The following is a 27,104-nucleotide window of genomic DNA, read 5'->3' on the forward strand; positions in this document are numbered from 1 at the left end:
TCGATCCAATAATATACCCATTATTGATAATTACACAAAATACAATTTTAATAATAATTGTTATATTATTATGTTGTACAATTTTTATCGTAGTATAAAAATACATATTAAATTATAATTATAATAACTGTTTGATCTTTTTTATCATTATTAGTTATCGCGTATTTTATAATAATAATTGCCGCTTTCACCGTCCCATATAATATAATATTGTATCATTAAATATTAAATATTTAATCAACGATTGTACAATGTAGTATAATAAAAATATATTAATGATTTTTGGGTGGTGCAGAGGGGGAAGTCACAACATAATAAAAATATAATATTATCATCTATAAAAAAAATATAATATAACTGTCCAGCGAGAGAAGCTGAAGGCTGGCGGTTACCCGTGGTAATAAGTAAAAATGAATACCCAACTAAATATAATAAAACCGTAGTCGGCGGCAGTGCGCGGGTAGGACGTGCCACTCTTACCAGTTTTTCAAGATCACCGCCGGAATTCCATCGCAGTCGTATATTCTCGTTTGTCGGTAGCGTGTCTGTTCGGCACCGGCTCGCGCGCGCCCCTATCGGACAGACGCGCGGTTGTTCGGCCAGGCGGCCAACCGTCAATCGTCATCCGCAGACCGCGCAGTGGCAAGAAACGCGTAGTATGTACTCCGTCGACTGCGGTCCGTCCGTCAGTCATATTTGCGCCGCCGGTCGTTTTCGTCGTTTCTCCGTTGCCGTTGTCGTTGTCGTCGCCGCCGCCGCTGCCGCTGTCGTCGTAATGAATTCGGCCGATTACCCATGTTAACACAACGGAACGCGAATAAACGAATAACGTGATTAGACTGCAACGAATAATATGTGATTCGCAATCGTGTTTATTTATTTACGCTTAATTCCTATGATAATATTTAATCTATGTTTAATCCTCGAGTTTTCTATTTTTTCACTTAATAATAATTATATTGCGCCTTTAAACTCCGGCTCCAAAAACAATATTATGGACGTGTGATCAGCGTAAGACGTTTTTATTATCGTCATCCAATGAATGCTTTCGTGCGCGACGGTGCGGTAATCCGCAAGAGACGAATCCGTCAAAGTTTAAGTGCGCGCAGCACCGAACCAGAGAGGAAAAAGATTTACAAGGCACACGACGACGGAGCCTTGCGGCGTGACCTTGCGTTAAGTACTCTCCAAATACATTCCAGTGAAAGTTCAGTTAACCAATCGAAGGTAAGATGATAATAAAAGTGTTATTGTAATATTGTGATAGATTCTGTGGTTAGAAGGTATAACTGTATAAGCCTGGGTGCAGTCTACTAACACAGATCGACCGGTTTTATCGATGTCACGATGTGCTGGGCGGTATCAGATTAAAATTTTCAGTACGTTGTGTCGCCGCGACCGTTAAAGTCGCAAATCTAGGGCCCCACAATAACTCGACACAAAACCACAAATCTTAAAAAATATATATTATAATATCGCTCCATCTGTGTGCTAGTCGTTAGATCGTAATTAACGCATACCAAAGGAACTGCTCGTCCGATTGTCACCAACGGTGGGTAAAATGCAAAATAAATGTAAAATATACAAAATAAATCGTCATCGTCTTAATTTGTTTTATGCGTACGTGTGCATCTGTATTCCCGGTAGACGGTCAAACTCAAACATGGAAATATGACATGTGCTGTGTGCATTCTGAGTTACAACACAACACGTTACTACGTTAGGCGATGTTAGGTTAGTCCGTGACCGTTGTTTTCATTGGCGGACTGTGGGAAATAATGCCGCCGTCCGTTGTGTACTGAACTGTAGACATTCCCAAACTCCGTGCCCCTCCCCTTCCCACCAACCATATTCAACCGGTTACAAAGAACCACATACTTTTCTACGTTCCATCACATCTCATCTCGTATGATAACAATCACTACATACTACTTTCGTTTTTCGGCTATTAATAATATTATTATTTAATGTAGGGCTGGCTGTACCTATTTAAAATTTCGATTAATACGTACAGGCGATTCGCTTTACACATGTCAAGATTTTCAAGAAGAAAAATTCTATACGTGTCGACTTGGAATAGTTACGTACTGACGTACCGGGTAAGTCCGATACGGGTCCCGTACGTATAGGTATAGCTTGTATATTGCACGTATTTTTTATCTCACTCAAAATTGACCCGATATGTATCTATTAACTTCAATTTCTTCCTTGAAAATCTCGACAATAATATATTATATAATCAACCATTAAGAGGACGCTACACCCATGTGTTTTCTCCGTCTTACGAATTTACAATATAGCATAAACGGTTTTGCACGGGACAGAACCACTCAGGTTGTAGTGATAGTTAAGACTCCAAATTGATATACAATATAGTTATAAGAACATAATCTGTGAAATATCGTTTTTTATTTTTTTGAAATCACTAAAAAAAAAAATGTTTTTATAATTGTTTCAAAATCCATTATTTTTGGGCCCAACAATTTAAATTCCAGAGCAAAGGCTTTGTATTTTAATTGATATTACTAGAATAAAATGTAATTTTTCTAAAATATGTGGTGAAAAATAACTCGTTTCGTGATAAAAAAAAAAAGTAAAAAAACGTAAAATATTTTTAAATTGCGTGGAATAACTTATGATTACAACAGTTAGATAGTTAGATGTTATTGGCTACAAAATTACAAATAATAAATAAAACTCGAAATAAACATTGCAATTATCTTAGAAATAGACTAGGAAATAGATAACTAATAGATAATCTAGGCTCATCAGCACTCCTAGCCATTTAACATATTTTCGCCATTGTATATTTTTTTATCCTTCTCTCCTTTACACACACACACACACACACACACACACACACACACACACAAAGAATTTATAAATAAGCACTTAAAAAAGCGGTTAAAAACTTCATTATAAGCATACAAATAAGCATTGAAAAAATTTTCTTTTTACATGATTTAGTAGGTACTACACATAGGTACCTAATTTGTCTTACTGTGCTAAAAATAATGATAAGAAAAAGTTTCTAACTAAAAAATAAAAAATAAAAATAAATGAATCTTCATGTTATAAAAAAAATCAAACTTCACTTTCGAGACATTTTGCATTATTATTTATGGATTTTCTGAAAGTTAAAATATAAACGATAATCACAAATAGTTGAAAACAATCTCGAAAAAAATAAATAAATAAATTAAATCTTACCTTTATTAGGTATTGCATTGAATGATTTAATTTTGCATTTAATTTTAATTCTATCAAAAACAACTTTTCAGGAGAAAACAATAAAAAAGTAGAAAAACTGGTCAAAAAAGCAAAAACAACCAGAAAATCTGAAAATGAGCATTTTTTTTGAAAAATCGATGAAAAAGCAATTAAAAGCATTTTCAAATTTCATGATTGAACGTTTTGTAACATGACATACACTTCCATAGCACTCTGCTATATTTTAAGTCAATCCATAAAAATAAGCAAATGCTTGTAAGTCCCGAACCCCATATTAATTGTATTATAACTATGACTATATAATATGATGTGACTAATTGAAATTGACACAATTTATTTTTATTTTATTTTTACTCAAACATACCTACCTATGACATGTAGTATTTGTTTTTTGGAGTAAACATGTGATTTGTAGTTAAAAAATTATAAAATGTTGAAATAATATGCACATTTTCGAGATTTTAACGAATTTCGTCAACATTTGAACCTTATTTTTGATTTTATTATTTTTGAACTAAAAAATCTTAAATTTATCATTAACTATAATACCTAAGTACCTATAATATAATGTACGTACATTTATATAATTACTCGTATATTTATGACTACAATTCAATTGAAATAATTCAATTTATTTTTACTTGTTTGTATTTATTTATGTTATTGTAAGTGAATTATGACAATCATTGTATTTTCAACCAACAATTATTTTTATACCCTTCTATTATTCAGTAAGTTGATGCGCATAATATGATAATGTACGATAATTTGATGCAGGTAAACGTACAATTAAGAGAATTAAGAGAAGGGCCCAAAAATATTTTAGGAAATACAGGTCTGCTTACGGCTATGGCGAAGAACATACGAGTAGAAAGGGGTTGGTGACCACTGATTTAAAGGCTCACAAAAGAGTACTTGATCAGCACTCGTGAGGCGACACTATGAATGGACAATGGTTATAAAAACTCAGATAAAAACTAATAGGCATTATAAAACTAATAAATATTTGGAATAACTGCGTATCGAAAAACGAATTAACGACTGTAATACAATATTTGGTATTATAAAAGATTACTATTATTATGATAATATTATTGAAAAATGAAAACTATGTATTACTTTATCGAAAACACAGCTGCACAGGATAGGGAGAATGGACTCATACGAGCGTGGGTCGATGATATTTCCGTGCGTACGCCACAATAATAGGAAAAACACTTAAGCCGGGAAAGTAGAGAGTCGAATAGCTCATATTTTAGACGTGAATTCGACGAGCTAGTACAAGCTACAAGCACCTTCGCGCTAGACCTTTTGAAATATTTAATTGAACTTTTGATCAGCGATATTTTGTACTTAGAAAATAAACGAGTTGAAATCGTGTATTTTCTATACACTTAATGTTTCGTGATCTGAATATCATTTTACAGTTTAACTTTTAATACCTTCATTTTAAAGCATTTTTAATTAAATATTTAATAAATATTCTAGTCTTTTCAAAGTATTATACAACACTACTTCATCCTATCTCATCAATGGTACCTGCAGTACGTAGGGGATCGCTACACCGCGTCGGTAACCGGTATTTGTTTATTAACGGTATCTACGATATAACCAGTTATATACCGTATCATGATAAAGCCATAAAGGCGGATTTCCACTATACACGTTTGCCATGTACACGAAAAATGTTCAACTATGTCCAACTACAACACGGTATCGTGGTTAATTGTGTGGTAACTTAACCTAACGAACCAATCACAGCAAAGGATTTTCATTCACGTACACGCGTACGTGGATAGTGGAAGCCCGCCTTAATTATACCGAAAATACTGGATCTTGGTAATTATCTAAAATATTATACCTTGGTAAGTACCAAAAACACCGTACCACGGTAATTGGTAATTTTGATGAATTTAGAGTCGTCCAAACCAGGAAAAATAATTATGATTTCTTATATACATTTTATACAAGTTATAAATATCACTACCTACCTATGTTATGGTTTTTCCTCGGTTTTTTCGGTAACACCGGTAATTACTACGAAAAAAATTATATCTGGTCACTATATTATTATACATCGATATAGGTTAGGTACCTAGGTACAATTTATAATACACTAATTTGTTATTACTTATTTGTATGTATTATGTTACCAAAAGATATTCAAAATACCTAACATGAAAACCACATTTTGCATTGTTATGAGATGTTTACGTGTTATCTGCTATACCTACCCTATTACATTGTTTGTTTTAGTAACCTATGCATTAGGCATATGATTTTTAAAAACAAATTTCAAGTCAATGAATTCTGTTTTTAAATTAATTTAAGTGAATTAGGTACCTTCTAAATACCTTTTAGATTCTGAGTGAAACGATGAATGTATTGATTTTACAATGATGTGTGTTTTTTTTTTTATTTTTTTTTTTTTTTATTTTTTTATTTTTGTGTCTGTGTACACGATAAGTAGTCGAAATAATGCTTCGATTTTCGACTTCAGTATCTTGTTCGATGGGAAAGTGAATATCGTTGGTGCATTGGGGAGGTCAAAATTTTAATTTCCCAGTAGTTTTCAAAAGCGATGTGAAAAACAAAAGAAAAATTAAGGAAAAACGGGAATTTTTACGCAAAATCGATTTTTAACAAAATCGATTTTGGTTATTGGTGTAACTCTAAAACAAATGACCGTAGATGCATGAAATTTTCACTGGTTGTTTATATTTGCATTTTCTATACACAATACAATTTTGAAAATAATTTGACTTTTTTTGAACTGTTTACGGACATTGTCAGTTTTCAGTTTTTTTAAATTTTTTTTCTATAAATATCAATAAAATTTTATTTGTTGGGTAAAAAAGCTTGAAAATTTAATAGAAGGCTCCTAGGTTATTGTTTCAAAGGCAGATGAAAAAAATTAAAAATCCTTAGTCACAGTTTTTTTTTATACACGTTTAAAGTTCAAATCTTGAAAAAATACGGAAAAATCACGAAAATTTGCAAATTATTTTGAGTTAGAAATTCATAAAAAATTTTCTTTTTAAATCTAAGATTTTAAAATCTAATACAAGATTCCTCATAAGTTTGTCTAACTTTATCAAAAAAAAAATTTCTACAAGAAAGTCAAATTAAATTTTTATGAGCGTTTTAAATTCATATTTTTACAACATTAGATATTCACTCGATTTCTCATGTACCGATTTCCTTATTTTCTTGTAATTCAAAAACGAATAACTGTAGATACATGAAAATTTCACTGAATGTTTATATTAGCATTTCCTATACACCATACAATTTTGAAAATATTTTGACACTTTTTGAGCTGTTTACGGGCATTTTCAGTTTTCAATTTTTTTAGTTTTTTTTTCTATAAATATCAATAAAGTTTTATCTGTTGGGCCAAAAAGTGTAAAAATTTAATACAAGACTCCTGATATATTTTTACAATAGCAGTTGAAAAATATTGAAAATACATAGGCACAGTTTTTTTTTATAAGCATTTAAAGATCAAATTTGGACAGAATTTATCAAAATCTCGAAAATTATCAACCATTGTAATTAATAAATTATAAAATGTTCAGTTTTTATAGCTAAGGATTGAAAATTTAAAACAAGATTCCATGTAAATAGATAATTCGGTTACCAAAAATCTAAAAAATACACTAGCACAGTTTATTTGTATAGTCATTTTAAGTTCAAATTTGGACGAAATTACATAAAAACCTAGAATAACTATTTTAGTTATTTTGTTGTGATTGTATAATATTATTCGTGGGCACTTGAAACTTCTAATTTGTAATATTTTCATCGATATATTATGATGATAGTATCACGGTTTGTTGTTGATGTATAACGCGTTATATGTACCTAATGGATATTGTGATATGATTAATTTGGAATTTATTATAGGTCAATTTTTTTTTTAATACCATAGATAATTGTATAATATGTCTTATACCTAGACTGACATATCGTCTCCACTCAGAATCGTTTTTCTTATACAATGATATATCATTGAATTCAAATTTAATACCATCCATTATACAGTGACCCACTTGTAACCTACAGTACAGCAGAGCGACATCCACTTGCCCACCTTTTTTGAATTGAAGTATTAAATAAATATTAATATACCTATTTGTAAATAGGCAAATAAAGGTAATATACGAGATAATACATACATATATAGTTTACAAATAGATACATCAATATAATAATAATAAGTACCTAAATTAGGGTAAGATTTTTCATTATTTTTTATTTTAAGTACCTTGAATTATTGATCAGTCATCAGGGCTCGGATGCTGATGCTATAAAAACCCTATAAAAATCCCATATAAAATATGCATTTATGACATAAAATACACTAAAAATTGCTATACATCAATGACTTAAATATTTAAAATCGCTCATAAAATTTTTAAAGTTAGTACAATTATTTATTGATTTTAAAATTAAAATTACAGTTGTAAAAATGACCTATAGGCTACAACATCAAAATATTACTTTATTAGCTACATAAATGACACTAAACACAAAAAATGCAAAATAAAAAATAAGTTAAATAAATTCGTATATGTTCTTTAAACATAATTTAAGCTAGGAAACACTGCTATACTTATCCTTAAAAAAAATCTGCCAATATTGTTTTATTTACTACTAACAAAAGTTAAGCTTATAATTACAATATTTTTTTACGAGAAGTACCTAAGAATTTTGACAAAACTCGCCAAAATCACAAAAATTGGCATATTATTTGAAGTTAGAACTTCATAAAAAAAAATTTACGTTCCATGGACCTTAGACTGCAGCACGTCATACTGTCTCATTTAGTTTCTTTTACACTGTCATCCGCTGTACCGAGTTCGTTCTTTTCATGGATCCTCATCTTATGAAACCGCTGATCGTCGCATCGTGGTTTTTATCTTGATTCTAATTTTCGATCCGAAGTTTCATGTAAACATTTATCAACCCTGCCGCCAGAAAGCTAAATGCGGCAACTGTTTTATAATATGCCAAGCTAAACGTGTTAACCTAGATTACAGTATGGGCTTACCTTTGGACGATATAACAATCAAGCCTGATAATAAATATTAAATATAAAAATAATTAGTAGAAATAAGTAATTATTATTTGGTTGCCATTGGTCAATAGGCAGATCAGGTACAAGCATGCATCCAATCAAATTTTTGCACATTGCCTACCTACTTGATATGCTGTCACATATTGTCCGCTAAGACCGAGGCTAAGACTATATTTTATTTTTTATTTTTTAGGTTGTAGCAACTGAGAAGGAATCCAGATATTCAAATGTTGAGTTTACGCGAGCAAAAGCTTTTTTGTATTTAAGTAAGTTTTTGATGATTTTATTTACTATTAACTTATTGTATTCTCAAACCAGAAATATAGAACCATTGGGTCCGGAACATCACTCTTGAACCTTCAAACCTTCTAATTTCAAAACATTTTATATTACTACATTTTTATGGTTGTATTCAATTTTATAATTGTGTACTATTTAATTAAAAGTAAAAATATACATTTTACCATATTACATTAGATACAATTTTAACATTTTTTAACATAAATGCGTGGACACTATACTACCTACTATAGTTGCCACAACCACCGGAGTAACAAGTTCTATTTTATGTGATGGATACTATACTGCGTTCGTTGAGAGATCGCAACTGGGTACCACCCAATATTTATTCACTATTGCGCATTCCCACCACTTCCAGTACGTGCGCTTCGCGTCGTACGCCTTTGTCGACATTGTGTACAAAATTTGATCTCAGGGGGGGGGGGATTTGACCCTCATATTCCCCCCTGTAGATACGCCACTGTAGTTGACGACGATGCTACTGCCCCCACCGTAGTATTTTACATGTAAATAGTAGCCACGTGATAGAGGAATTTGACCTCGAGACGGTGGTGTACGTTCATTTCGATGCGCGAGAAAGTTACGTTCTCTCGGCGAACGCAGTATAATTATGGACACATGGTAATAGCACGTCATACACTAAACTATAATATTGTTCATTACATTTTCACTTATTTTCAAACCATTATCTTGTTATTAAATATCAATTTTTTATAAACTTATTTAGTCATTTTTTCGTATTACGATATTTAATTAATTTTTTTAAAAATGTCTTGAATGTGTATATTATTAAAGGTTGTGTAGAAAGATAGGAACTAAAATCAATAGATTTGGGACCGTTCCACCACTTCCCTTGATCCGCCCTTTCTGGGCTTAGAATTTCCCTATATAATAATAATACGATTATAATACGATTTATAATGAATAGCTTAAAGTTTTTATCATAGTTCTTTGAATACCTATCTTCTATCGATATCAAAAATTATCTTTATAATATTTTAAATGCATTATTTACTTTTTTCTAGATTACAAGAAAATTAGTTGTTTTAACGTTAACAAACTTCTCAAAGAACATTTAAAGGAATTTGATGAAAATGAAACTCATTTAAAAAGGGTAAGTGATTTTTAGTTTTTAAGAAGACGAATTTTCTAAGTGATTGTTCTTAATCCTTGTGTATATAATTGGATTGGTAGGTACATGTTTCCATCAAGTTTACTATTGGCGTATTTGAAAATTTGATAGAAACTGTTCGCATACTTGTCTTAATAAACTCAATTGTAGCTTTGTCCAAAATAATTAAAACTTTTTGTTTTAAATAACGACTGTACATTATTATTATGTTTATAATTATTACTGCTGGGCTCGAAACAAATGTCTTGAAAAACAGTTAACAAAACCCAAATATAAAAATCATTCATAAACCTACACCGAATTCATTGAATAATAAAAAACCGTTATAAAGTATATCGGTTTTAAGCTATGATAATTAATTTTTAATTTAAACATAAATCTAGTATGAATGTATTCATTTTATGTTTTAGACTTTTGAACAATGTTATGATGTAACCGGATCTGTAGAAAAGAGTAAAGCTATGATGAAACAAATTGCGACTAACACATGGTCAAGACTTGATCTTAAACCTACTTTATCTTCAGGAGTTAGTGAAAGGTAAATATCTTACTTCCAAATTGAATCTTATCTTTTATATTGTGCGTCATTCCGTGTATAAACTTAGAATTAAATTTAGTTTTTTAAAATTCTGTTTTAGGAGGTTATCCATTTTGCCATGTAAAGTTGTTGAAAAAAGTGTTAAAAGACTTAAAAAAAATAAGTATAAAAAAAATATGACAATCAGCTTAAAAAAAAAAATTGATGATCTAAATATAATATTATTTGGCAAGGAACATTCATCAAAAGATAAAAAAATCCTATATACAATAAAACTTAATGAATATATTGGAGCACCTAAAATATATTCTGATTCTGATTCAACAATAATTTCAGATGATGAAGAAATTGGTAATAGAAGTTGTATACTAACTAAAGCTTATAGCCTACGAGATCCGAAATTCGAAAACCTTAGGGATACTAAAACAGGCACATGTGTTATTGTCCGCATAAATTCGAATTTAATTAAAAATAATCCTCAATCAAATACATTTTATGCTAAAAAATCAATTTCAGCAACTAGTCAATTAAAAACTTCGGTTCATAAAAAATTTAAAAAAGGTCCAAATGTTTGCGATACTGGAAATTCTAAAATATCGGCATCAAATATGAATAATCTTGAAAAGATAAATTCACAACTAAATACCGACGCAAGCATTCAAAACGCTGAAAGTTTTGTACTGAAAAAGGTTAATCATGTTGGACAAATCATAGTTCCACAGTTTAATATTGATGGAATGGTTAAAAATTCCAAAGTTCCTGAATTAGAAACAAATGTTGAAGGAGAAAATACAATTCCACATAAAAATGTTGAAGGTCCAGTATTAGCTCAGAATATTGATGATGAAGAAATGGTGGTTCCTCCATTAATAATTGATGAATTTGTTGAAGATGCTGATAGTACTGTATTGGAAACCGACGTTGGAGAAATTATGTTTCCAAAATTAATTATAGACGAAAATGTTCAATCTTCCAATATGATTCTATTGGAAACTAATACTCTTGTTGGAAAAATTATAGATCAAGAATTAGAAAAATCTACAAATAATCAAGATTTAGCCAACTCTCAAATTGATACAGATATTGATGATTCGAAAAAACAATCTGCATTGGAAACCGACGTTGGAGAAATTATGGTTCCGAAATTAATGGAAAAAAATTTTAAAAATGCCAATAGTACTGCATTAGAAACAAACGTTGAAGTAGAAAATACAGTTCCACATAGAAATTCTGAAGGTCCAGTTTTGACTCCGAATATTGATGATGAAGAAATGACGGTTCCTCCATTAATAATAGATGAATTTGTTGACAATTCTGAGAGTATTGTATTGGAAACGGACGTTGGAGAAATGATGTTTCCAAAATTAATAATAGACGAAAATGATCAATCTTCCAATAGAACCAAATTGGAAATGAATACTCTAGTTGGAAAAAATATAGATCTAGAATTAGAAAAATCTAAGAGTAATCAAGATTTAGCCAATTCTCAAATTGATACAGATATTGATGATTCGAAAAAACAATCTGCATTGGAAACCGACGTTGGAGAAATTATGGTTCCGAAATTAATGGAAAAAAATTTTAAAAATGCTAATAGTACTGCATTAGAAACAAACGTTGAAGTAGAAAATACAGTTCCACATAGAAATTCTGAAGGTCCAGTTTTGACTCCGAATATTTATGATGAAGAAATGACGGTTCCTCCATTAATAATAGATGAATTTGTTGACAATTCTGAGAGTATTGTATTGGAAACGGACATTGGAGAAATGATGTTTCCAAAATTAATAATAGACGAAAATGTTCAATCTTCCAATAGAACCAAATTGGAAATGAATACTCTAGTTGGAAAAAATATAGATCCAGAATTAGAAAAATCTATAAGTAATCAAGATTTAGCCAACTCTCAAATTGATACAGATATTGATGATTCGAAAAAACAATCTGCATTGGAAACCGGCGTTGGAGAAATTATGTTTCCAAAATTAATTATAGACGAAAATGTTCAATCTTCCAATATGGTTCTATTGGAAACTAATACTCTTGTTGGAAAAATTATAGATCCAGAATTAGAAAAATCTACAAGTAATCAAGATTTAGCCAATTCTCAAATTAATGAAATGAAAATCGATACGGATATTAATGATTTGAAAAAACAATCGGAAATATTGGACCATACAAATTTAGTGCTTAAAATTAGAAAAATTATAAACACGGATGATGAGGTATTTAAAAATTCTATAATAAAAGATTTGGCAACGTATTTTTTAAATGATGATTTTCTATACAAAGTAGATGCATTATGGAAAACTACTGAATCAGAACTTGTTGGAGAGTTAATCATAAAACTCCTTAATATGTTTAATGACATCGAATATAATATGGCACAATTTACAGGTTGTTTAATTTGCATATTTCGTGAAATCGCTCGAAAGTCTTCCATTCTTCCGTGTCAATTGAAATTAAAATTGATTGTGTTCCTTGATGCTATTAAAAAATACATCAAATTTCATGATAATGCATTATGGAGAACTTGGTTTTTACCTAGTATGTTCTTCGATTGGTGTTTTATTGTCGCTTTTATCTTTATGAATACTAAAAATGAATTTAAAATAGATTTTAATAAGTCAGTTATAAGAAATGCAACATCGTACTATAAAATGGTTAAACGGTGTAGATATCTATTTATTAATCAAGATTTAAAACCAACTAAGTCACATAAGAAGAGTGGTATATTTGAATTGACAAGAATTGATGACCTCTTGGAAATTGATGACGTACATGCCACGAATGATACCAAAGTAATACCGAATATAACTACTAACATACCCTCGAATGAACTTGAACGCAAAAAACTCAAAACGGAAGACAATTGTATAGATACTATTAATCAAACTACACCAGGAAATATAGAGGAAGTGTGCCTTGCTTCAGTTGATCCTAAAATATCTAAAATAATAGTACGTCCTCAATTTAGTTATTCAAATTCATTCATTAATAAGTTAAATTGGTTTAATAATAATATCAGTGACCTTATGAAAAGATTCAACGCATCAACTTCTAATGAAAGTAATGAAAGTTCCATTGTCCAAAATAATACTTCAGTTGTTGATAACAATAAAGCACCATCATCTGTTAATAAACGCCGATGTGTTGTAACGAATGCAACAAATGAGCCAACAATGAGTAAAAAATCAAAAACACAAGTTGAATCTCCACGCGTATTTTTTACTATTGCAAATAATCCTAAAGAATTTGACATAACTTATGGTTCATCAGCAATCGCTCAGTCAAGATCATCAGCAGTCTCTAAGAATGTAAGTTCATCATCAACAGTGCCTAATAATTCAAGTTCATCAGCAGCAGTTCCTCAGAGTTTAGTGGTGTCATCAACAGTTTCTCAAAATTTGAGTCCATATTACAATCATTATTCCTCCAGTAATACCATTAGTCAACTTCCGGTAACTTCGCAAACTGTAGCCTCTCGAAGTTTAAGTGTATATTACAATAATATTAATTCCAATATTATGCAGGCTCCTATTGGTTTGCCATCACTTTCTAATACTACACAATCTTCATATCCGGCGAGTACAAATCCATCAGTCAATATAAACAGAACATCTAATATTCATCCAATTCATTCAAATAATCAGAGAGGGATTCACCATCAGAGTTCAGCTGCAGCGAATTCACAGCGTCCAAAGGCAGCAAATACATGGCCATCAAACAAGTATACCAATATGTGTAGTGATCCTTCTTGCAGTAAATCTAGTACTTACACCACTCAATACACAAATTCTAATGCCTCGTCGTATTCACAATCGACATATAGTCATAACATTCCATCAGCAACTTCACATCCTCAATATTCAAATGCGCTTACATATCCAACAACCTACACACATCCAATAATTAGTGGTCTATTAGAAAGCAACACAGCAAATGTGGCATCAATGAATACCTATATGCAGAACCAAAGTTATAATTATAGTAATTCTTACTCAAGTCAGAATAACTTGAAGACTCCCGATCACAATACTCAGGTAATTAATTATCATCATCATTTTATAGGCTTGTTTTATTACCTTATAATTTAAATTGAATGCAAGTCCAATACAATGAAACGTGGAGGTAAGTATAAATACAATTTGGAACATGTAATACCTAATTAAGTGTATATGTTTGTTAAGAGGAAAAAGATACCGAGATTTTTAGAATGTGTGGTGTATTCAAGACAATGATGAAAAAGAGTTATGAGAATATGAGAAGATGTTGGAAAAAATATTTCAAATATTAGAGAATACAGAATTTCACAGACACCATGTTTGGTATTTTTCGTCCCCCCCCCCTATTTGAGTCTCGCCCGTGGCCGCTTGTCCTGCTGTTACTATTTCCTTGACCTGCAGATAGAAACATGGTGGTTCTTTAAGGCCTTCTTCATTATGTTCCTTCAGCTTGTTTTGGTTTTTATTTCGTCATATTTTTGCCTTTGTTTCTTGTTCTGGCATTGTTGAGTGTTTGTGATTAATTTGATTTCCTTCTCCATGTGCGCTGCTTGAACATTGCGGTTTTTATTGGCGAATGGCGTCATCGAGTTGACATAGTCTTGGAACATACCCAGAAGCTCTTCACTGAGGATATCGATGTTCATGGTTCTCCCCGGCATTACTTTAGTTTGACGATTGCTTGCTTGTGAAGCTTCCTTATCTCCGATAATGCCTAATTCTCTTTACGCGCCCATTGGCTCGTCCGTCTCGACAATCGTAGTGGAGCATGATTGACAGGTCCCTGGTTGGACGCCACTGACTGCTTGTAATGTTTAACATTTCTGGTACTGGGATCGAAATATGGATGGCCACCCACAGAATCTGTTGGGCTTGTCGCTGTAGTGAGTGGATTTCCCGGTTGGACCTGTTCATTACCTTGGGTATATAATTCCTTTACGTCTTGTTCCATCATTCAAACCTCTGATAATCTGTGGGATGCCGCTTGCGCAAATAGTTGTTGACTTGGTGGGGGTTTACCGGGGTCCCGTTGCGTTGCATTCTGATTAGTTGTCTCATGGTCAGGTCGTGCCTTGAAGGTTGACCGCTATCTCGTGGGATTGTAAAGGTAAATTCTGTCCGAGTTTGTTTTTGGGGTTTTCCTTCCCTCAGGGCAGAAGTGGCCAACCTTTTCCTATATTGTGCCAAATTAAAAAAAAAATTGAGAATGTGCTTTAAATAATGTACATCATTGACTTGATTATAGATTCTAATCTAATAATATACTATATTTCATAACATTACTAATGCTTTTTTGACGCAATGATTGTTGCGTCATATAATATTTATGACTTATGATTTATTTAATATTAAAAAACATAATTTTAGAAATATTTAAAAAATATATGTTATTTTATTTGACGCTAGCGCGCCAATCAATAATATCGAATGTGTCGCAAAAGCCATGCGTTGGTCACTTCTGTCTTATGACTTAGCTTGACTGGTAGCAGTCTACGTCCAACCTTACCAGCTGGTGGGGTAGGTGGGTTGGGCCATAGTCAAAGAGAGTTTTCCTTACACTAGGGTTTTGATAATGCTGGCAGGCTACCACAGACCTGCCGACCCCAGCCGGGTAGGGACTGCTTGTTTATAATTTATATTAATACAATTTTAGAAAATCTGCCATGTAGGTTAAAATGTAAAAGTGATTCAATTTTAAATATGTACAGGTTTCACCAGATTTGCCTGATGCTCGACTACCCAACATGCCAAATCACCAAGCTGCTGATACTATAAATCAAACGGTAAATATTAATAAATTAGTCATATAATATGGAATATGAGATTCAGTACCTAGGTAAGAATACCAGGAGATATTTTATTTTCTCAGATATGGATAATGTACACAATTAATTGGGATTGTGTAAATAGGTTAAAGCCTTTTAAGATTCAATTTAAGAGTAAAAGGGGGAATACCTCTAAGTCAGAAAATAATTTACAATGGGTTAGGGTTAGTATTCTATACCCTAAAATGTAATGTTCCGATTCTTAGTCTCTAATAAATTGCAACCCTAGCATAAACATTTAAAATGATTTTGTAGTTATTTTATCATTTCATTATACTTGCACAATTAGTTAAAGAATTTGATCAATTTGATATTGTTTCTTTTGTAAGAATAATTTTATATATTAATTTTAAGAATATTCTGGTAATTGAAAGGTTGAATGTTTACTAATTTAAAATAATGTAATTCGTCTTTTTTTAGTGTATGGCGGCCAACTGTACAAATGTTTCCAGTTTTTCTTGTAATACTTGTTTGGCTGCTTTTTACTGCAGTATACAATGCCAAGTAAGATTTTATGTTTTTTATTTTTCCTATAAGACCAATTTTTAACTGATATAAAGGAGATCGGTGGACAGTTATTTTGGTCAAAACATACCAATATTTTATCCATCATATACTACGACTTATAGTACGGCCAGCGAACTTAAAAGCGTGACCGCCGCGCGCATGGTGGTAAATTTTCATTATGGTTTCTATGACTACTTTCCCACGTAAAATTATTTCAAATGCTCCTGATTTGTTATCAAGACAATATATTATTTAATATCCAATATGTTCCCGAAATAATAAGGCATCAACAAGAAATAAGTATATCCCAACAAAATCTCTCCGCCATACTCTGTGTAAAAAAAAACGCTAAGTATAAAAAATAACGGCTCTAAAAGTTGTGATATAATTTTATAGGTAGCTAAGTTTTTGAACTATAGATATCATTTATGTTAAAATAATCTGCTAAAAAATTGAACTTGGCTTGGTTCTATTATCAATTTATTAGCAGATATCTGTAGTTTTAGCTACCTTTAAAATTATATCACAACTTTTAGAGCCTTTTTTTATATTTACCGTTTTTTTTTACACGGAGTATGGAGTAGTGTTTTTGTTGGGATATTTATCTATACACTACATATTTTATACTATTTTTCATGAGAGAACGGAACCGGCGGCTGACCAAAACTAGTTCGCCGCCGCGCGTCCCCCACCAACTAGCCGTTGTAGGCATGATCACGTGGTTCTCGACACACCAATCGAGTTATTTTACATGCGTGAAACGGCCCTGTTCTCTCGTGGTAAAGAGTATAGTTCAAATTTCTTTATATAACAGCTGAAATACAATATTGTCTCATCTGTATTAGCAGCTCGCATAAAGTGTCTCCGTACTATAGTAATGCGGCAATACTTTTAAAAACTGATTTGAATTCGTTATTATATCTACTTGAGATCGGCAAGTTCACTATTCTCAATTTCACCCCCCCCCCCCCAATTTTTTTTTATAATTTGGAACGTTCATTATTTGAATTTAAAACAGCAATCTTAGAATGTTAACTGAACGATCTCAAGTACACATTTTTGTAAATTCAGATAAGTTTTCTAAAATATTATCGTTTTTTTTTTTTTCTAGGTCAATCAGTAGAAAGAACAAAAAGTACATATACAAATGAGTATAAATTGTTTAACGTTTGGCACGCGCAATGTCCGTCTTTGACTTAAACATGCGCGGGCAGAAGTGCTTCGATATTTATTTTACACACAGTCAGATACACTAATGATCACTTACATATTTTGAAAGCTGACTATTTCAAAGTTCAAACTCATTAAAAACTGTCCGATACCGATCCCCTTGATAATGTTTCAAGATATATACTTAGAACAAATAAATTATGTTTTGTTCCAATTCATTTTAAGTAATTTATTTTATCATTCCTTAATGTTTTCCACACTCAATTCATTAGTATATTATGCAGTGTTAGATGTAGCTGTATTCATATTATAATACATTCAAATATACAATCAAGTAAATATTTAAATTTTCTGTTTCAGAAATCTGACTGGCATTATCACCAAAACGAATGTTGTGTTTCTTTTTAACTGGATAACCTACAGGTTATTTAATTAAAATTATTATGATTAATTTTTACAACATTGTTCATTGTATCTACATTGATGTTTTTTTTATCATATTACCCTCAACTGCATCTTTTTTTGTAAATAATTACAACTTAATTTATTTACATGTATCTATTCAATTTTATTATTTAATTGGTTAATGACATATTGACATGAGAATAATTGTTATTCTAATAATAATAACTATTATTATTGTGTAATAGATGATAATATTATTATTTCATTACATAATAAGAGTAATTATGCATGACTTTTCTATTATATAGTTTACAATAAGACCATAGTATTATTATTTGTATACTTACTGTTGTTTTACTTATTTAATTGGAAGGCTGACTAAACTTAATAGCAATTTAACTGAGACTATTTCTTAATCAACTTTCTTATAGTTATAATAATTAAAAGAAGAGTGTTTGATAAGTTTTCCAGTCAGTAGGTTGTATTAAAACTTAACTGATTTTTATGCGTGCAAATATTTTAATGTCGGAGTGGCTCCTAAAAAAATTGTATTGTACTAATATATTACTTTAGGGCTTAGGCTGTAATATTTTTATTAGTAAAACATATTCTTGACACTGGTTTTTTGAAATTTCTCATATAAAAGTTATTAATTTCATTTGATTTTAGCTTTGAACAATCTTCCAGTTTAACTGTGTATAATTTTTCAAACAAATAACAAATACAATTTTTAGCATGTTCTTTTATCAAATATTAAATAAAACTTGTCCTTCAAAAACAGTTTATTACATAAACGCTAAATAAATAATAATTATTAAAATAACAATTTACCCAGTTCATTGTTATTAATCATTATCTAGTTCCGTCAAAATGTATTTTTCTATAGACATTAACATAAATGCCTTCAGGTCATTGAGCTTCTCAATCTATTTTTTTTTAGATATTTAAGAGTAGAAAACAATCTACTCAATCTATCCCTTTATCATGTACTAATTTTGACTTAAAACGAAAGTACTTACAATCACCATAATATGACCTATATGATCAATGATCACAATATTAGTCACAAACATTTAATGAGGAACCTAATTAGGTTAATCAATATACCTCAATCTTTTTGGGAGCTTTGTTTTTGAACTATTTAACAGACCATTGCAGGGGCATTAAATGATAACTTTGAATTAGTTATTACATAATGAAACTTAAAATGTAAAGAAGAATAGGGGTTATTTTCCAAAACGTGTTAATGCCAAAAATCAAATTGTTGAGAAAACACATTTTTTTTTGTTCTAAGATCTATAGAAAGTATATAATAACCTTATACCAGCGTTTCTTAAACTGTGTTCCATGGAACCCCAGGTTCTGCAGAGATCACTTCAGGGTTTCGTGAAACTTAAGTGCTCTTTTTCAAAATTTTAAATCGTTCTCTGTGTTAAATGTTTGTGCATTTCAAAAGATAAATATCCTCAATTGTCACAAAAGGTCGTGTTGGCACTTATACCATTTGTAACCACTTATATATATGTGAAACGGGGTTCACCATCTATATGTACCTACAAAAACAAAATACCGCAGCAGACTTGATGCTGAACCTAATATAAGAATACAATTTTCATCAATAAAGCTCGATATTAAGAATATTTGTAATAGTAAAAAGTAATTTCACTCATCTCATAAAAATTAAAATTTAGAACTTTAGAAGTTCTGTTATTGTCTGTTATTTAAAATATTTTTTGAATTAAATACAGAATAGTGTGTACACATTATTATTGAACAAAATTATTACAAATTTTATTGTAAATAATCCTTACATAAAATGACACATTAAAACTATTGAAACAAAGTATAGGTTCTAATTGTAGAGCTATAAAAACTTACTGTTGAAAGCTTAATAAAAAAGCTGAAAAGCTAGAAAAAAAAAGTAGGGGTTCCACAATAAAAGTGGACATAAAAAAGGGTTCCACGGATAAAAAAGTTTAAGAAACGCTGCCTTATACTAATAGACAAGGAGTGATTGCACACCGAGCGTGGAAACATAGAGAGCGCTTTTCGTAAGATGTATAGATATATAGATTATTGTAGTTTATCGTCAAGATAGCATTTTCATCAAAATTTAAGTTGGTAATATTTATTATTATTTAAGAATGACTACTAACTACTAGATCACAGAATAGTTTAAACCAGAATGAGCCCTCGAAAAATGTACAATAAAAAAAAACCAAAATTGTCACTTAAAAACTGTAGATTAAAGTGACTGTATACAATATAAATCAGTTAATTTGTTTGCATAGCTATTGGCTATATTGATGGCATTATAGCTCTTATCACGGTTTTTGGAGCGTGTCTATTCTGTTTTCACCTATTTTGTGACGAGTATAATATTATTGTATGCCGCATGGGAAAACACAAATAGTTATTGCATGTCCTCTCACGTGATGTTATTTAAACTCTATATGACCATATCTAGCGATGTTTATCAGCACCGTTTAAGATATACAGTTAAACATTATCGGTCTATGATAGGGTGACCATATTTAAAAAAAAAAAAAATACAGGACAAAATTAATAATAATATAATTTTTTTTTTATTAATACTTAATATATATATATCTATATATAATATATATTTTATAATTTAAACATAATTTTTAATAACACTGTATAAGATTCATGTACTTTACTTTTTTAAAAAAACTTATTAATTCATTTTGATGACGATTGTTCAGAGATGTCTTCACTATTTGATTTTTCATATTTTTCTGAAGAAGTAATTAGTTTTAATAATTGTGGATGTTCTAAAAGAAATGTATGCAATTCTGTACATGAAACATTTTTAAAATGTTGTTTTACGATTATTATCGATCTAATTGTGTCCACAAGAAATCGATTTTTCTCATCTGTCCATAAAACATTTGTAATTGAAAATACTCTTTCTACCGACGCGTTAGTTCCTGGAATAGCCATCGAATACTCTAAAATAACCGTAAAATATTTAATTGAAATGTTATTTTTTTTTAGAATTTTGAATATTTCACACCACCTATCTTCGGTTTTTGAACCATTTTTCCAGTTTTGCATTTTAACCTTCATTACATTTATCACATGATTAAATTCGTCAAAAAGTTCATCTTCATCGAATTTCAATGTTGGATTATTCTTAATAATATATTTAAAACTTTCTTGAATGTCACTCCAAATTGGAAAATCTAGTACTTGAATCCAACGAAAAACTTTTAGTGGTTCAAAGTGATATCCCCATTTTTCCACGTACGATAAAAACGTGTCATAAAACTCATCAGTTATCTCAATAAACTTTTTTTCACTGTACAGTTTGTTCTTATCAAGATCTGAAATAAGTTGAGCTAGCTCTGACGTAAAAAAATGTTGATTTTTCCGATTTTTTATTTTACCACATAACACTTCAATTTCTTCATACACCTCGCCTGCTGATATATGATCACCTTCTATCCTTTTTATTGTATCACATACCACCTTCAACTGACTTTGTACAAAATATAACCATGCCATGGATATAGGATCATTAAAAAAAGTTCTTAAAACTGTAGGACACTTTTCTTATGACATAAAATATGATTTCAATGCAGGATATAAATCTATTATTCTAGAAACAGCTGGCTGTAGAGATAACCAACGCGTTTTTACAGATCCTAAAATATTTTTGTACTCAATACTAACAAAATCGCAAAAATCCTTCAATTTTTCTATACGAACTGTATAAATATGAAAATACTGAAATATTTTATTAATTATGAGTTCAATGTCAGTTGGCAAAATATCAGCACTACTATGCATAGCATTGTGCAGAATATGAGCAGCACAGCCAATACCGGAAATATTTCTTTTTAATTTTTCATTTAGAATTGCAAAAACGTTATTTGTGTCTTTTCTCGAGACGCCGCCAAAATTTGTATTGCAGTTGTCACCCGAAAATGCAACAACATTATTTAAACATTCAGTATGTAATCTTATAAAATATTTGATGTTTCTCCTTTTAAATTCATAAATTCTAACACTTTAATTTTTATCCCTTCTTGGGGGTTAAAATACCGAATCAGAATTGGAACCAGTTTTAAATTTTTATGGTTTGACGTGTCCACCATAATTGTTAAAAATTTAACGGATTTTAGTTCATCTAACATCTGTTGAATGGCAAAAGGAGCTATTACATTCACAATTATAGATTCACATTTTGTATACGAGCACACGAAAATTTTTTTTCGTAAATTTTTTTTATAATTGATGTTGAACAATCCATAGACCTGAATGAATAATTGTGTATAATAGTATGATATCCAAAAAGACCCTCTTCCACAGCAATACATTTGCTTTCATTTGTTGACTGTACATTAGTGAAAAAATTCGTTACCTTATTTGAAGAACTGCTTGATACGGCCAATAAATGTTTCTTTTGTTTAACATGTTGTGTAATATCTGAACGACCACCGTTTTCTATTGAAAAAACTGATTTACATACAATACATAAAACTTTTCCGATTTCATCACTATCTCTTAAAAACGGAAATTCAACTTTCAAGCTGGGAGTAAATACGCACCTTCGCTTAGGCATTTTAATAGATGACTTTCCTAAAATTGTAAAATATTATATTAACGATTATCAACAAGTCGACAACACTCAACGATTGTTGGAACCCAACTAATAGACATTCGCTATTCGCCGTATTCATAAAACGTATTTTCAGTGATATAAATATAATAATAGATAGAATCGAAAGCATAGTCAGATAACGGTAAATCCGATAACTCCGATAAGCTCCTATAACTCATAGACATATCGTCATACCCCATACTGATAAATTCAGACAATTACAAGATTACAATTATAATCATTATTCATTACTTTCGTAAGTTTCGTTTTCAAATTCATTCATTTTGTTTGATCAAAAAAACAGGACAAAAAGCGTCCTGAAAGAAGTTTGTCAGGACAACAGGACACAACGCTGAAATAAAGGACAATCCTGTAACAAACAGGACGTATGGTCACCCGTCTATGATATAATGTATTTTCATGACCGTCAAACTGAGTCGCCAAAACAGCTGTGGAAATACAAAATGGCGCAATCTAGCAGCATTTTTTTGGAAACTCAACAATTCAAAACGTATTTTTATCGTAAGACATATGCTTATGTATAACCACGATTAAAGATAGTATGGTTGCCCAACGAACTATGATAAGAAACTATTTAATGATACTCATAGTTTCTTTTATTATCAACGATACTCTAGAAACTTTTACTAGCGCTCATAGAGTAAAAATTAAGTACTAGGCATAAAATTATACGAATATTATATGATTCAATATTTAAACGCTCGAAGTGACAATGCTCGGTTCTGCTATTCGTTGTGATAACAAGAAAACTCGGAGAATCACTTGATTATGGTTTGTTGTGCAACCATACTATCTTTAACCGTGTGTATAACTAAATATCATATCGGTTCAACACATTATATCGCTAAATGGTGCCAGTCAGTAGTTCCATAGCTGTTATAGCTTCAATTGGACGGGGTCCATTTCACAATTCGTTGTGTAACCAGTATAATATCTTGAATCGTGTTTTATCAGATAGGCACATAAAAACAACTTTTAGATACGACAACACTTCCCCTAAAATAGAAAACAAATTCGTTCCACCACTTGGTTGATAAATAATACTTTGTAAATTAAAATTTTTAATGTTTTATAAAATATAAACTTATTTTAAAATGTTTAATTATATATTATTTCAAATGGCACGCTTCGAAAAAATGCTATATTTATAACCTATTCTAATTACATGTATTGCACTAGCAGGTTTTGACAAAAATAGTTTATGGAAATAGATCGTTATAAATAAAATGCGCATTTTCCAACACATTTTTCGCATACAAATATTTTGTTTTGGATAAAAAATAATAATACCATTAGATTGGCCGCTATTTTTAGCAAAGAAGAATCAATGTAAAAGTCGATTTTGTTAAAAATAGAATTAATAAGTTTTGGAAAAGACCCCCTATTGTTAATGAAGTTAGGGAATTTTAAATACATACTTAGCATAGATTAATGATACTATAGATAAGCAATGTAAAATTATTGACGAATGACTTGTAAATCAGCATTGTTTGCTAATAATATGTTAAGGTAAATTATAATAATTTTAGTATTTAAAATTTATTATATTTTTGTTTAAAATCAATATATTTATTTAAATTGATATACTTAAGTACCAAAGTATAAATTACTTATAGCAAGACCGTAATTAGAGTGGGAGTTATTTCAGCATTAAATATATTTGGGTTATACCTAAAGAATTTATTATTTAATTGAAATTAATTTTTTTTCATTTGTCCCCATAAAAATGTCTAAATACGGTCTTGTTTGAAAAGCGGATGCTTTCATTTTGACGAGATTCAAAATATATACATTTTATATTTAATAAAGATTATTGTTAATTAATATGTGTTTTCTTTGATTGTTATATATTCGATGTTCCCTTCATAATTTATTGATAATACATCAAGGGCTAAGACACCAAACTCGGCCGGTTGGAGCAAAATAAACACAAAATGGATAATTACTTTTTACATTTTTAATCACTTATTACGATTAATAAAAGGAATTCCGGATTAAATATATATCCATGTATTTGGTCCTACTATATGCAAGCATGAGTTAAAAGGGGTGTGGCATAGCCCTCACGCCACAATACTCATTAAAAATATAGAATATTATTTACAAATTTTTTTATTTCATCTGGCATCCAAAAAACTAATCCCGGTTTGTTGGATACTTGTTATTAAAGAAAATATTAACGTTAACTACCTACATAATTAAATAATTTTAGTTCGTTACAATAAATCATTTTTGGAAAAAAAATGTTTTTAAGTTTTTAATCTTTTGAATGCCAACAAACGTTTTTAATTTCATATTTCTAAGCAGAATATTTTTATATAATATAAAATTCAAACTTTGGACAAGTAATCATTTGGTTGCATGTACCTATTTAAAATTTAGATTAGGGAAGTAATAGATCAGAATTTTGCGAGGTATTCCTGTATAACTCCAATTCGCATACTTTTCTACATTTTAAATACTTATAAATCATAAGCTACTGGCCGAAAATGGTATTTTTATGCAACGGACTACTCATAAAAACATGATGTTTTAGACATTTGCGCAAATAGGGGGAGGGGACTAAAGTCCCCCCCCCCAAATTCCAGTCAAGTCTCCCCAGTTCAAATTCTAGTAATTAGTACTAATTTTTATGTTCTGTGGTACTAAGCAATATGGCCTAAAAATTTAGTCAATTTGCGCCTATGGTTATAGATATTAAGAGTGTTGTCACTAAAAAAAAGTAAAAAGAATAACGATAAAAATGGCATAAGAAATATTTTCAAAAACTTTAATAGTTTCACCCGGTATAAGTCTCACTCTTTGGTATCCCTGCCATTACCTGGTGGTCAAACTATTTACCTATAAACTAATGGACAGCGTATTTCACTCCGCGCCCTGCCCTCAATGCTAGGGAATCATAGTTATATAACTGAGAAAGAAATAAGAGAAAAAAAACATAAAGTAGTAAATCATGGAGGAAATACTTCACTTTTTTTTCTTTATCGACCATAAACATATATAATACTAGCTAATCTCGTGCACTTCGTTGACCTTTAAATGTACCAATTCTATATGACTCAAACTTTGATCAATACGTTATTTAATATTCGGTGTATGGTGTTCAAAACTTATCTTAACTTTTCCGTTGCCCGGAAAAAAAATTCTGATTGTTCAACACCTTTTGGGTGTAACATGCTGTGGAAGCAATGTGGGGCAACGATGGGTTTGAAAAGTGAAAAAAAAATTACACAGATTATAAAGGTGTGTTAAGTGCTTAGGAAACAGTTAAATAACATACTGAACACGAGACATAAAGTTTTCAAATAATGTAGATGGACAGCGAGAAGGAAAGTAAGGACTATAGTAGGTATAATAGTTGTTATAGTATCTATAACTCACTATATTATTAAATCTAACCTAACAATTAAAACTGCTGAACGCAAATTTGCTATACAGTCCATATGTAAGACGGAGACAAAATATGCAGGTATGACGTTCACCTTCACTTGAGAGGTTTAACTGAATAACCTCGTGGTAAAATGGAAGAATGGCCTCGATACTCAAGTATAATATTATGAGGCCAAATTTTGCAATCCTAGGCCCGTTCTTAAAATCCTTGTAATACGTTACTGGCATATAAAACTACGAAACACACCAAATTTCAGTTGTACCTACTTAGACGTGTACGCTGAAAAACTATTTAACATTTTAACTTGAGGATGATCACGTTATATAGTTTTTTGATGTTTATATAATTTATATTATGTATTATTCACTTCGGTTTTTTAACTTCTGTAGTGATTCCTCACTAGGCTTTATACAATTTTTAGACCTGGGTGGTATCACGTTTGCTTTTTAGGATTAGCTTGTATGAAGAAAATACAGTTGATTTGTGTTAGTTGTATGATGGTCGTATGTAAAGAGGAAGTCTTCATCTTGCTCTCAATATACTTTGTTATTGAGGTAACAGCGGCTTTCATCTGGACATGTGACTGCTCTGTCAGTTTTGAAGCTACTGAGTTGCGTTACTGTTCATTCTATTATGGAAAACTTACTTTTTAATATAGTGCTATCATCATAGGCGCTACGATTTTCTACTGGCTTTTAACCACAAACAGTCAATACTTTCCAAATGACCCTTGTAATATGTAATGTATTTATTAAAACAAACTTTGTGTAATGCTAGGGTGTGGCCCAAAAACCTTTATACAGTTCTTGAATTTAAAGTAACAGATCCCTCTTCTTTTTAATAAATATTTATGCATACCTCTTCTAATTATA

The 27,104-nt window shown here is 30.6% G+C and overlaps 2 protein-coding genes and 1 pseudogene across 6 annotated transcripts; 1 reads left to right on the plus strand and 2 right to left on the minus strand.

Annotated features, from left to right (window-relative positions):
- Positions 1–474: 474 nt before the first annotated feature.
- Positions 475–24,665, plus strand: LOC132949807 (uncharacterized). 5 transcript variants are annotated; one of them, XM_061020907.1, is made up of 9 exons: positions 475–1,227; positions 8,505–8,577; positions 9,637–9,725; positions 10,154–10,281; positions 10,361–14,324; positions 15,995–16,069; positions 16,532–16,615; positions 17,730–17,753; positions 18,149–24,665. In XM_061020907.1, the coding sequence occupies exons 1-8, from the start codon at positions 1,039–1,041 to the stop codon at positions 17,739–17,741; spliced, it is 4,614 nt and encodes a 1,537-aa protein (XP_060876890.1). In that variant the 5' UTR covers positions 475–1,038; the 3' UTR covers positions 17,742–17,753; positions 18,149–24,665. The 5 variants fall into 5 exon arrangements, 4 of the variants coding, with proteins under 4 accessions (XP_060876890.1, XP_060876892.1, XP_060876888.1 ...); XM_061020909.1 differs by lacking the exon at positions 17,730–17,753 and having other exon boundaries at positions 10,361–13,742; positions 13,815–14,324; XR_009665135.1 differs by having other exon boundaries at positions 476–1,227; positions 17,730–18,012.
- LOC132948450 (uncharacterized) lies at positions 20,897–21,721 on the minus strand. The gene has a single exon (XM_061018902.1). The coding sequence runs from the start codon at positions 21,719–21,721 to the stop codon at positions 20,897–20,899; it is 825 nt and encodes a 274-aa protein (XP_060874885.1).
- Positions 21,770–22,781, minus strand: LOC132948451 (uncharacterized; annotated as a pseudogene).
- Positions 24,666–27,104: the final 2,439 nt, after the last annotated feature.

The sequence above is a fragment of the Metopolophium dirhodum genome, chromosome 7 (genome assembly GCF_019925205.1).
Source record: "Metopolophium dirhodum isolate CAU chromosome 7, ASM1992520v1, whole genome shotgun sequence".
Taxonomy (NCBI): domain Eukaryota; kingdom Metazoa; phylum Arthropoda; class Insecta; order Hemiptera; family Aphididae; genus Metopolophium; species Metopolophium dirhodum.